This window comes from Cyrtonyx montezumae, unplaced genomic scaffold, assembly GCF_038088225.1.
Source record: "Cyrtonyx montezumae isolate F1298 unplaced genomic scaffold, pur_monq_1.0 scaffold_25, whole genome shotgun sequence".
NCBI classification, from domain to species: domain Eukaryota; kingdom Metazoa; phylum Chordata; class Aves; order Galliformes; family Odontophoridae; genus Cyrtonyx; species Cyrtonyx montezumae.
The window spans coordinates 14,681,377-14,694,199 of NW_027071992.1; the positions used below are offsets into that span (position 1 = coordinate 14,681,377).

The window sequence follows — 12,823 nt, forward strand, 5'->3', positions numbered from 1 at the left end:
GGAGGCCCTGCAGCACACAGCAGGATCTTCCTGGCAGGACGCCCAGCTCACCGCAGCCATCAGGGTTCGCCCTCATGCCATGCTGCTGGCTGCCACCAGAAGTGCCTGGGGCACGGAGCCTGGGCAAGGTGCACTGCGCACAGCACCCTCCCATTGCAGGCAGCAGCTGAGCTGCTGCCAGGCCTCTGTCTTCCGAGGGCATTCTTGCAAGCGCATAAACAAGGCAAACACACCACCACCAGGCTCTCGAGTTAGCCCTAAAGCCACACCCTGCTACAGCAAAGCCTCTGGCCACCAAGCAACATCATTGCGTCCCCACACCTACTGCAAGCCAAAGCCACTCCTGCTTGTCCATCATCCTGTCAGACATGGCAGCAGTCTGGAGAGCACATGCACCAAGCTCAGGAGCCCACAGTTCCCAAAAGCACAGCAGCTGCCTGAGGCAAAGAAGCAGCCACCCTGTATGAAGAACCCAGAGGAAGGAAGCAAATACACTCGGGTCTGGTTGTGGGGGTGCAGGCTACACATCATCCCAAGATTTCTAAAACTGCCCTGTGCTAGTTGCATGCAGGATTGCCTGGTCTGCAATGGGGGCCCCCAGGAAGGAGCTGCCCCCGAGCTCCTCCTGTACATACTGTCTCTGTCTCGCTGCATCCCCTCGCTAGCTGCTCTGCTCTACTCTGCTCTACTCTCCTCGGTGTTCTCTCCAGGCTTTGCTGATCATACTGAGGCCATGTGGCTGCAGTGAGCAGAAACCTCTCCCTTCTGGAGTGCATTTTGGTCCACACTAGGTCTGGTTTCCTCTGCTGCCTCCGCTGTGCTGGGAGCAGCAGTTCCAGGAAACCAGCACGGCAAGTGCTCAGCTCAGCAAAAACAACAACCACTGGGCTTCAGCTGTCCCAGTTCCCTGCTCTGGGCAGCTGGGCATTGCAGGCACAAGGTGGCAGCCAGGGCACTGACCCGAGTGCATGGACTTCTGAGAACTGATCACGAGAAAAGCAGATTTTCCACCAGAGCCCATCTCCAAGGAGTTCAGCTGATTGTCCCCAGAGGAATAGCCCTGTCATCCAAGAGGGGTGGATACCACCAAGCCATGCCTACAGCCCCTTTTTACCGTCTTTGGGTCTGAGGAGGACGGGATCCAAGCATGTCGGCTTTCGGGCATCTACATGGGAATCCACAAGATAAGAGGCATTACATGACAGCGGCTCTAAGGGCAGGGATAGGAATTGGCCTGCCTGCTCCCCAGGCATAGTCACTGTACACTGGCCAAGCTTCAGCACGGGCTCCTGGGGCTCCTGAGCAGGGCAGAAGGTTTTTCCAAGTCCCCATGCATAACCAGAGCTGCTCACCTGGAACCGAGGGTCAGTGTCGCTTTCCCCAATCTGCTGCAGCAGCTCTCCGCTTGTCTGGCCCACAAGGCCAGCAGCCTGCAGGAGATTCTGGCGGGGCTGCAAGAAAAGAGGCAAAAACATCAGGTTTCGGGCAGGCCCTGCACCAAGCGGTTCCCATGGCTCCACCCTAGGGCCCCCCAGTCCTTCCTGCTCCCTCGCACCTCAGCGCTGGCAGGCTGTGCTGTCTTCAGCAAGTCCGAGACGGCGCTGGCCAAGTTCTTGGCTGCCTGCAGGAGCTGCCGCCCATTCCCTCCCTCGTCCTCCATCAGAGCAGCCAGCAGCTTCACGCCCTTGGACATCTCGGTCAGGTTGGAAGATATGGTGGTGACAGCGCAGCCCACAGCTGTGTAGTCAGTGTCTGCTGGATCTCCTGCACAGAAAAGACAGGGATGTGGGGGTGCTTGGAGAAACATCAGAAGCACTCGACCCTGTGCCTGGACTAGATGTGCCTGAAATGAGTGCGATCCATGAGAAGCTCCCTGGCTTCTGCGTCAGCACAGGAGAGCTAGAGCACACTTGTGTCTGCAACTACAGCTGAGAGAAGACAAACGTACTCCTGGCTTAGAGGACAGGTGAACTCAGAAGGGGAAGGATGAGGAGCAGTGATGCTGGGGGATCTACAGGCACTGTGGGATCTCTCCAGGCACAGCAGAAGCACTCTGGACTCAGCACTGGCTAAGCCAGCCTGCCTCCCTCCAGGAGGGCAGGAACCTCAACCTTCATAAAATAACAGAATGGGTTGGGTTGGAAGTGACCTTAAAGCCCACTCAATTCTATTCTCCTGCCATGTGGTTCAGAGCATTCACATCCATGTGGTTGTCCCACAACAGCTCAGGCTGCCCAGGGCCTCATCCAACCTGGCCTTGAGTGCCTCCAGGGATGCACCACAGCTCTCTGGGCAGTAGTGCCAGTGCCTTACCACCCTCTAAGTGAAGAATTTCCCTGACATCCAATGTAAATCTCCTCTCTTTCAGTTTAAAGCCATTCCTCCTTGTCATATCACTGTCCTCCCATATTTCCCTCCCATAAATACACTCCCTTTAAGTACTGGAAGGCCAAAGGCTGGACATGAGAGACCAAAGCCTTCTGTTGAGAGATGCTCCGCTGATGCCCTACCTGCAGTGAGGTTGACCACTGAAGCTGTGCCAGCAGTGATAGCATCCACCTGGGAGTGGATCTCATGCTTGGACTCATCCATCTTGTTTTTGCGCCAGGCTTTGGAAGCCTGAAATGGGGAGAAGAGGGTCAGTAAGTGTAGGTGGTGGGAGCTGCAGTAGATGTAAGAGCAAGGAGACAATGATAAATGAAGAGCTGCCACCACCGACAACTCCCCAGCATGTCCTAAAGCTGCAAACACAGAAGAAGCCCCAAGACCAAGTGTCCCACATTCATTCTGCAGGCAGCAGATCCTTCTGTGAGCTGCTGACACTTCTCCTTGCCTCACTCACCCCACCAGCAAATTTCTAGCCCCAGGCACCCCTTCCCCCCAGACACTCACAGCATCCTGCCCAAGGGGTGGCAAGGTCTCAAAGTCATCCAGCGTGGCCTGCGCTGCGTTCACAGCTTGCATGCTGGAGTTGATGGTGCCTGTCAGCGCCTGTTGTGCTGAAGTCTACAAGGCAAGAACAGAGTGAAGGGGCTGCTTGGGACAGTGCTCTAGGCAGGTGCTGATTGCAGAGCCCCTGCTCCCCACAGCAGAATGCTATGCCATGCCAGAAGGATGTCAGCATGAGCCCCCTGTGCATCCTAGAAGCACCTACCAGAGGAGGCATGTGCCCTCGGTGCATCTGGCCACTGGTGATTTGGAGCTGGGCCTGAGGCATTGTTCCCACCTGGAAGTTCTCTGGCCCCCCAGCACCCGTGCGCATGATGGCCGGCAGCGCAACTGAGCCCAGCTCTGCCTTGCCCACACAGTTAAACTGCTGCTGCACGACAGTTGACCTGGAACAAAGAGAAATAGCAGCAGCGAGAACCTTCTCCCTGGACCAGCATTCTGGCTGCTCCACACAGTGCTGCCCTGAAAGCTGAAGGATGCCCAGGGGATGCCAGGGGGTGAGTCGTGGTACACCACTTGGCAGCAGCCTTGCTCCTGACAGACTTACTTCTTTGGAGACACCGAGTCTTCCAGCATGGTGGACTCCTCATCTCCCTCCAGACCGAAGTGGTCTTTGCTCTTTTTCTGTTGAGGCCAAGAGAAAATGCATTGGTCACTGCACACCTTACAGCCTACCTGCTGCTGCCCAGGCTGGAAAACTGCCAAGCCCATGGGATGTCCCCATTTGTCCCCAGCAGCACCATGAGCCCAAGGAGCACTGTGCATCTCTCCCAGAAGAGCAGGCTGCCTTTCCCTGCACTTGCCTTTTTCAGGATGATGTCAATGTAGCCAGCAATAAGCTGGGCGATCTGCTCCCCCTCTGTTGTCTGCACCGAGTAGTAGCCATCCTGGTAATCTCCAAAATCCTACAAGGGCACAACACAGGGTTGCACCAGGGTAGGATGCTGGCGCACATCCTGAGCCCCTCTGGTATGCACTAAGCACCATGGCCAGTGCTGTGCCAGCCACTGCCTGCCGGATCTTAGGGCCAGGAGAGGCAGGGAGAAGGACATGGAGGGGTGAGAGCTGGAGCACACTCCTACCAAGGTGAAGCTCTTGGGGGAGGCTGCCCAGCGCTTGATGTTGGTCAGGCTCCACTCCTGAATCACTTCCTTGGTTTTCTCATCCACACGCATCACGCACTCCTTGGTGATCCCCAGCAGACGTGGCACCAGCTTGTTCTTCCCCTTCATCTTCTCCTGCAGGACATGATAAAGGGGTTGGGGGCTGATCCAAGAGCAGTGTGGCCAGCAAGCATCGCTAGGGCCACAATTCCAGGTGTGGCAATCACAACGCAGGGCTCAAGAAGGACATGGGGAAAGGATGAACCAAATGGGAGGGCAGCACAGATGAAAAGCCACAAAGGCCTTAAATTGGCCCTAGGTTGCACCAAAGGAGATTCTTCTCAAAAACAGTGGTGAGGCACAGGCTGCTCATGGAGGTGGTGGAGTCACCGTCCCTGGGGGTGTCCATGAATCATGGAGATGTAGCACTGAAGGATATGGTTAGTGGGCACAGTGGGGATGAGTAAATGGTTGGACTAGATGATCTTAGTGATCTTCTCCAACCTCAGTGATTCTACGATTCGAAGAAGGGCAGACTGATAGCAGCGATACAGGGCAATAGAGCAATGTGAACTGAGAGTTATGTGCAGGGTTGAGATGGGAAAGATGGAGAGATACTGAAAAGTAAAACTCAGCCAAACAGTAGGAGAGGCAGGGCTGGAGAGCTTCTGCTCTACCTTGACTAGGAAGAAGGAGACTCCATAGGTCTTGAGGGAGCGGGCCAGCTTCACGTAGCGAACTTTGGCCTCGATTTCGCTCATGTTCCCACAGTTCTTGTGGGCCTATAATCACCAGAGAACATCAGGTCAGGAACCATGTTGCTGCCACCACCTCCAGAGCCTCTCCCCCTGCCCTACCAGAATTCTGTTTCCCACCCTCTGACGCCCTGGAACCCTGCTCCTCTTCCTCATCTGCAAGGCTGTGATGTGCTGGGACAAAAGCTGCCAAATCCTTTAGCAAGGAGCAGTGACAAGCCTGATCTCAGCAGGGCCTTGCACTTACCATAAAGATTTTGCGTTCCCCTTTCTGCTTTATATACTCCTTGGGCAGGAAGTCCTTCAGCCTGCCAAGAGACAGCAAAATCAGCTCCCGCAGCACAGCCCAAAGCCAGCATCTGTGTTCTCCTATGAAGACGCCCAGCACAGAGCCTTGGACAAAACCCTACTGGTGCAGTGTTTTTGGGAACAGGAAGGATGTGGGAGAGGTCACTGCAACTAATGACAACTCCAGGACCCAAAACCTTGGAGCCACCCTCTGGGATGATGATGCCCTGGGGGACAGAACTCGGCACATGCGCAAGAGGACACCCTGGGACACTCACTCAAGAAAGCCAGGCTTGTGCTTCTGCTCGTTGTGCGACCCAAACTGGATCTGGCACTGGTAGCCAGCAAACTCGCATGCTTTGTCAAATGAGACGGGGTGGGAACCGTTAAGGATGTCATCACGTGCCTAAATGAGAAGAGAAGACACTGGGGTCCGCCCTGCTCCCTTCCACATCTGGTGGGATCTACGCCGGCAATGAGGAGCTAATGCCGGCACCGGGCATCCAAAATGCCCTCATGGCTGCTCCTGAGCAAACACCTGATGGGTTGTCACAGGGCAGCAGTGTTGTACCTGCACATAGAGCAGGTTGAGCTGCACGGGATCTCGTGAGTCCACATTCTGATCAGAGTAGAAGAACTTTCGCCGCAGCAGTAGCGTCTCATTGTCATCAATGCCTTGTTCACGCAGGGTCCGGCCGTGGTCCAGCCAGTTCACTGCAGGTGATGGCAGAGTGTGAGCAGGGACAGACAGACAGGGACAGACATACAGGCAGGTGGCCCTGCTGCCAATCCCACCACCCCAGCATGGGATGGCTCCGTCCCCACAGCTTGCCACCACGTACACTCGTCATCAGTGTGCAACTTCTGCTTGAGTTTCTCCATCTTCTTCTCATCCCGCAGCAGAGTCTTGTCCTTCTTGAGGGTGCCGGTGACCTCCTCCTTCTTCTCCTCCATGATCTCCCGAACCAGTGAGTACTCGTCATAGTTGGTGATGCCTGCAGAAGCACAAAGCACTGAGCCGATGCTGCTCCCCTGACACCCTACATACCTCTCTTCCCCACCTTGCCACCCCTCCTCTCACCAATTCGGGCGCATATTGTCATCAGCATGTCTGTGACAGTTTTGGAGTCATCAACCATAACCGTTTTCACAGTGCCATCCAGCATGCGGATCTTCAGGGGCCGCTGCTTCTTCTTGTACTCCATAGTATCCTGCAGGTACAATCAGCACAACTGCAGCAGCCAGCAGCACCAGGCATATCACACCATATCCCCCTGACTCCCACCTCCCCAGCAGGACCTCTGGGCACACACAGTGCTGGCTGGATGCCTACCCCATTGCGAAGCATGTAGTAGTCCAGTGCCTTCCCAGCCTCCAGCCAGATCCCCTTCTTTGGGTCTTCATCCGAGAGGAACAGCCCGAAATCATTAGCTGGAAAACACAGAAAGATTCTGCCTGAGTTGGATGGGGCCACTGGGACGTGTATGTGACAGCAGCACCCCTTCATGCTGCTGGAATTGATTGCAGCACTCATGAGACCAAGGAAAGCCTGAGTGGGCAAAAAGCTGGCAAACAAACTGCAAGGTGGGTGTTTTACATCTGTTTGCCTGCAGAAAAACTCATCTGAGGCATGCCCACACAGTGCTAACTGGGAAGTGGCAGTCACAGTTGATGGATGAGCTTGGAGCAGTAGCTGACAGCTCTCTAAAACGTCTGATGCAAAACATAACAGCCAAAACATGATTATAAATTCTGAGCGTTGCCAGGAAGGGTGCAGGGAATGAGGCAGCATTTGCAAACACACCAAGAGAGCAGCAAAAGTGATAAACCAGGAGGGGCAGCTGCTCACTGCAAGGAACTGAAGAAGGATGTGATAGAGGTTTACAAGGTGAACTTGCGCAGAACTTTGTTGTTCTCCAATCCTGCCTGCTTGGGTGGGTCTGCTGCTGCCCAGGGACAGTCCTAGCACTGCTGCTGCGAGAAGTGCTGCCCTGGGAAAAGCCCTTCTGCTCCCTGCCAGCAGCCTCTGGTTGTGTAAGCAGGCAGGGAGGGGGACATTCCTGAACTGCCCCACGCCTGCCCAGCTCATGCTGGGGAACCAGTGAGGCTGCCCTCTGTTAGCTTTTGGAAAAGCAAGCTTTTTCTAAAGCCAATTCTAAGAGGCTCACTCTGAAATACTGAGAACCACGCAGCTCACTCAGAACCCTGCACAGGACAGGAGAGGCACTTCCTGGGGCAGGGCAAGAGCAGAGCCTGAGCTCAGCACAGTGTGCAGTATTCACAGTATTCAGCCACAAAACCCAAGCAAAAGGCAGGGAACTGGGCAACACCTGTCCCAGCACTCGAGACTCCTCCATGGGGCAGGAAATCAGGCTCAGGGGGCTTTGCTGGGAAAGAAGGGCAGGGTGTGATCAGATGGAGCTGTAACAGCGTCCTGGAAGAAGAGCAGGACAGCTCTGAAAGGGACCCACAAATGTCACTGGGCAAGGGCAACAAAGAGAATCACAAGAAAATGGTGAGCTCTGATGGAGGGATGAGGTAAAAGCATGCAAGTTGGAGAACTGCCTTCGGTGTTCCCAGGATTGCAACCCGAGTGCGGGGACCCACAGAACCCTTTGCAGCAGGGTTGAGCTCGAGCTGCTGCTGGCAGAGCAGAGGGCAGTGGGCAGTGCTGGGGCCGAGCAGCTCCCTTTAAGGCTCTCTGTTTGTGCTTTATGAGCAGCCTGGCACGGACCCAGGGGCAGGAAATGCAATGGCTGCGGATCCTGCGTAAACACCCGTCCCCCTCCGAAACCGAAAGCCACGGTTGTGCAGAGCGAGAAGGCATTTCCTCTGCTGCGCCAGGAATCTGCTGCTCCCAGATGTCGCTGCCTTCCCCCCCCCCCCCCTCCACACTCCTCCTCCTGCCCCTGGAGCTGGGGGTGCCATCCTCGGGAACCACTAGGACATGGTTCAGTGTCCCGAGGTGCTTTGTCACCCGCTTAATTTTGAGTCTGACGGCAGCAGGGAGATATTAGAGCTGACAAAGCTCAGCACTGCAGCAGCACGTCACGGCCCCAAGGAAGGCTGCCGGGGAGGGCTATATGTTCCCCAAGAAAGGAAAAGTTAACTTATATGGTGCAGGAACACCCGCTGCTGGAGCCCACTGAGCCTTGGCCAGCTTTGTGCAGGCATGTAGGAGAGAGGAGATGAGAGGCAGGGAAAGGGCTCGCAGAGATGGACACACATTTCACTTCCAATGCATTTTTCCTACCCCCCCTCCAAATCCCCATAATTCTTCCTGGGCTCTGGGGAGGAATTTTTCTAAGGCTAGCCTAGAGCAGATGAAGGTCAGCACTTGTTGGGCTGCAGGGACTGCCTGTTCTCATGTATTACTTATTTTCAAGCAAGTGACCTTACCAAGTGACTGACCATGGGCTCAGGTGAAGTCTGCTCCTCTTGGAGATATATTTTTGTGCAGTTCTGGGCACCTGAGAACTGCCTTCACATCTGGGAGCCTGTCCACATTGCTAGAACCAAAGCTTGCTAGAAACAGCTCTATCAGAGCAACCCCCTACAGTTGCTGCAGAGAGGGACCACTGCCCTTCCATGCTATGGAAGGTCTACCACAGGAAATTTGCTTAGCAAGGGGTTGGACCACATGATCTCCAGAGGTCCCTTCCAACCCCTACAATTTTGTGATTCTGTCTACAGACTTCCAAATCAGCCGCAGTGCACCGATACTTTCCAGCAAGGTAATACCACTGAACGCCAGCTGAATGCTCCAGCAAAGCTTCCCAAGTTCAGAATCAAACTTCTTCACCCAGGATATGCAAGATGCCTTGAACTGAGCTCTCCCCTTGCCATGAAGCACCAGCAAGCACCCTGTGGGTGGAGAAACCCAGACCCTGGGGGAACAACGCAGGAAAGGGAAGCTGTGAAGTGTTATTATATATATTTTAGAGGGACAAATAGCAGAGCAGCAGCAGGCCACGGAGTAAGATGGGCTTCTCCAAAGCTGCAAGAGCATGCTGAAGTTACGGATGCTTAAAGGCTGCCCACCCCAGGAAGGGGAGAAGCAATGAGGGCAATTCCAGGGCTGCCAGAAGAGGAAAAACAGGTGCAGATGGGGAAGCAGGAACATGCTTGCAGAGTGCAGGAGACAAGCCCCAGACCACAAACTTACGCTGTCCCATCTGTGCCTCAGGCACACGCTCCCGGATCATGCGGCAGGCGTCATACACCATGGTGGAGGGCTCAAACTGCATGGTCTTCACCACATTGCCAATGCTGATCTTCAGCGAGAGGGCAACCATGGTGGCGGCCGGACTATCCCCACTCCTGCGTCACCTGCTGAGGACACGGACACGTCAGATCCCATCGCCAGGTGCTGGGACCCGATGCTGGGTGGGTGCTCACCCCACTGCAGGTGCCTGGAGGTGGTGGAGGAGCAGAGCTCAGAGCTTAGAGCTCAGATCCCAACCCAGGAGCAAGCGATGGTGGTGGAGAGTAAGAGTATGGATAGAAAGGCTTCAGATGAAGGTCCCAGCCTGGCCTCCTGAAGGAGAACCCTGTGCCCCCATCGTCCCTGGGCGAGTTGCACTCAGGCACAGCCACCACCCGCAGCACAGAGGAAATGCACGTCGCCAGTGTGCTGAGATAAGGCAGCACTGTGCGACGGAAGGGGCTTTAATTAAAGCTGTGGCAAAGAAACCACAGGAGGAAAACCTCATGTGGTGCGGGCTCCGACCCCACTATCGGGGCCCAGCAGGGAGCCCGGTGGGGACCCCAGGAAGCGCGCACGGCACAGCTCGACCAGATAGGGACTGGGGCAGCACCCAGCTCGCTGCAGCCCGCTCCGGGGGGGCTCTGGGGCTTCCTCCCCGCCGGATCCCGGCGGCCACACAGCTCTGCTCGGGAGGAGCGCGGTGCCGCCTCCACCAGCGCGTGGAGCCGCTCCAGCTGCGCATTCCTGAGCCGTTCGGCAATGCAGCGCAGGAGCCCCGTCGGAGGCCCTCGGCCCCCGCCGACGAGGAATGCAACGCGAGCGAGACGACCCCGCACGCAGCCGCCCCGCAGCCCCACGGCCGGGAGCTGTAAGGGGCCGTCGGGGATTTGAGGGGACGGACGGGCAGGGCGCGGCTGCGGCCAGCGGGACGGGGATCGTCCTCTTCCCTAAATCTAAAAATACTCCGGAGCGGAGCACTGCGTCCTTTCCATCCCTTCCCCCAGCCGCTGCCTGCAGGGCAGGGTCAGGGAGCAGGGAGGAAGAGGAGAGCAGAGGCGGGCGAAAACTGTTCCGAAACGGGACAACACTGCAAAGAGAACACGGGACGCTGCATCCGGGCCGGCCCCACTCGTGGATTTCTGCAAAATCGGTGCTGCAGAATGTGCTGGAGGGGAAAATGCAGAGGGACAGGGGCAGCTCCGGCTCTGCAGGGACAACAGCAGCCACACGCGGCCACCACCCCACGTCTGGTTGAGAGCAATGCCCCCAAATAAATAACGCTGTGCCCCAAATAACACTGTGCAAGGCACTTAAGCCACGCAGAAGCCGGAGGCTCGTTGCTCTCTCCACGTTCTAAGGAAATGCTTTGTGCTCTGTTTCCCACCAGTGCGTAAAGCAGAAGTGGTCTCTGCTATTTAGAGAAGCCCCACAACGATGTGGCAGCAAGGCACGGTGTGAGGGTTACAGCCTGCCTAGATGCCTTCTTCCCACAGACCCATGGCATGAGGAAGACCTGGGTAGATTTCCGCACTGGGGGTACACATGGGGACAGAACACAGGTCAGGCTCAGGGGATGGGAGCATGCGCATTTGGGCATCAAAGGACAGCGAGAGCCCTTCTGCGCACTCTGCGGAGGCACCGGGGCAGCAGGAAGCAGATGTGGGGCTCTGTGCCGACGACAGCAGTGCTATGTTCCCAAGGCACGGCTGCACAGACTGCACGGACACAAGGGCTGCACCATGACGGTGCCACCGTGGGCACGGACCAATGTGCAAGAAGAGGACTGCCAGCCCCAGGCTGCTCAAGGAGGAGGAGAAAAAAAAAGTAAAACGATGTGATGAACGCACACCAATTTTCAGCACTGGCCTCCCTCCAGGGAGAGCAAACAAGTCAGCAGTGCCTGCTGGTAGGCGAGGCAGATAAGCCAGCACAGCAGCGGTGCTGTGGCTGCGGGCACTTCTGCATTTCTCTTCCCTTCCCCACGACGCCTCCACTGCCATCCCCAGAGCACAGAACGATTTTCCACCCCATGACGTCGCCGCTGTATTTATATCTCCCGGCTTCAGAGCAGCACTGCTGAGAGCACGGGCATGGAGAAAGTTTTATATTTATAAAAAAGAAGAAAAAAAAGAAAAAAAAGGAAGCGGAGCCCAGTCGGGTTCTGCTGCACGGACTGTGCCTGCAGGCAGCCTTCGCTGCACACCAGTGGCACGAGTCCAGCAGCCACAGAGCTTTCCCGAAGGAACCCAATTCACTGCTCTCAGTCCGGGGGAAGGGGCAGCAGCACCGCAGGAAGTTCCCGCAGCCCTTCCGCTCCTGCGGGGAGCACCCCGCACCGCGGCACGGCAGAGCACTGGAAGGACTGGGACTGCTTTGTTCTGGGTTTTTTTTTTTTTTTTTGCTGTTGTTTTGTTTTTCCCTTTAATCTCAGCGCGGTGAGCTCTCACGCCCCGACGCTTTCCCCCTCCTTCCACCGAGCGCAGAAGTTAATGTTTTAACCCAGAGGCGCAGCGCCGGCTTCGCAGCACCGCGGCTCCCGGACGGGCAGCTCCGCGGCGCGGTGACTCAGCCCCACGCAGCGCGGCTGATTCACGCCGCTTCCTCCTCTCCGGCGGCCGCGGCCGGTTCGTGACCGATGGAGGCCAGCGAGCTGACAGCGGCACCGGTGACTCTGCCCCCGCTTAACGGCACCGGGAGAGCCCCTTGCAGCACGGAGCCGCGCCCCGCTTTTCCCACCCGCATCCTAAAGCGACGGCGTGGATAGGAGATGCTCCAACTCTCCCACGCCCCCACTCGCGCTGACGTGCAGCCCCGCAGTGCTGCGGCACCCACGCCCGACGGCCCGCACGGGGTGTCCCGCGGCACCGCTTCCAAATATGGGGTTGCGAGCGACGCAGCCCCGGGACCGGGCGGGGACACGGAGCTCCGCGGCCGGGCGGGGGCTCCGCTCCGGGGGGACCGACAGCGGAGCACCCCACGCAGGACCGCGGCCGCTCCGCGGGTGCGGGAAACAGGATGCGGCCGCGCTCCTCCCGCACGGAGCGCCCGAAGGGCGGCGGCCGCGCCGGGGTGGGGCGTGTTTCGCCCCACACCGCTCCTACGCACGCGGGGGCTCCATACGGCGCTTCCCACCCCACGCCCCGCGGCAGCAGCCCCCACCCCGCGGCCGTGTACCGCCGCGGCGCCGCCGCGCTCCCGCTCCGAACGGTCTCCTCTCCCTCCCCGTTCCCAGCTCCGCGTCACCCCACGGCGGCGGGGCCACGTCGCCCGCTCCCGGTGCCGTACCTGACCGCGGCCGAGAAGCGCGCCGGAGCCCGCCGAGGCTGTGCGGCAGCGCGGCGGCACCGCCCGCTTCCCGCCCCGCCGCCCCCCGCCGCGCATGCGCCTGGCGCGGCGCGACGCCGCCGCCGGGCGGAGCGGAGCAGATCGGCGCGGCCCGGCCCGGCCCTCGGGCTGCGCTGCGCCGCGCTCGGTCCCCGCCCACCCTTGCCCGTGCCCCGGGGCCGCACCGCACAGATCCT

General features: G+C 57.8%; 1 protein-coding gene across 3 annotated transcripts in view; it reads right to left on the reverse strand.

The window, feature by feature from the left end:
* The window catches only part of TLN1 (talin 1), a 30,791-nt gene extending 18,141 nt beyond the window's left edge, over positions 1–12,650 (reverse strand). Inside the window, exons 1-18 of one of the 3 annotated variants that reach the window (XM_065740029.1) lie at positions 12,588–12,650; positions 9,261–9,424; positions 6,429–6,526; positions 6,177–6,306; positions 5,938–6,090; positions 5,667–5,809; positions 5,374–5,501; positions 5,055–5,115; positions 4,730–4,834; positions 4,032–4,187; positions 3,753–3,854; positions 3,497–3,573; positions 3,155–3,335; positions 2,893–3,006; positions 2,511–2,619; positions 1,556–1,764; positions 1,353–1,451; positions 1,115–1,165 (exon numbers count right to left, since the gene is read on the reverse strand). In XM_065740029.1, coding sequence (XP_065596101.1) covers positions 1,115–1,165; positions 1,353–1,451; positions 1,556–1,764; positions 2,511–2,619; positions 2,893–3,006; positions 3,155–3,335; positions 3,497–3,573; positions 3,753–3,854; positions 4,032–4,187; positions 4,730–4,834; positions 5,055–5,115; positions 5,374–5,501; positions 5,667–5,809; positions 5,938–6,090; positions 6,177–6,306; positions 6,429–6,526; positions 9,261–9,390 — 2,046 coding nt within the window. In that variant the 5' untranslated portion in view covers positions 9,391–9,424; positions 12,588–12,650. Of the gene's footprint in view, positions 1–1,114; positions 1,166–1,352; positions 1,452–1,555; positions 1,765–2,510; positions 2,620–2,892; positions 3,007–3,154; positions 3,336–3,496; positions 3,574–3,752; positions 3,855–4,031; positions 4,188–4,729; positions 4,835–5,054; positions 5,116–5,373; positions 5,502–5,666; positions 5,810–5,937; positions 6,091–6,176; positions 6,307–6,428; positions 6,527–9,260; positions 9,425–9,493; positions 9,696–12,587 lie in introns of those variants that run through there. The other 2 variants (XM_065740028.1, XM_065740031.1) reach the window with 2 other exon arrangements.
* Between the last annotated feature and the right edge of the window lie 173 nt (positions 12,651–12,823).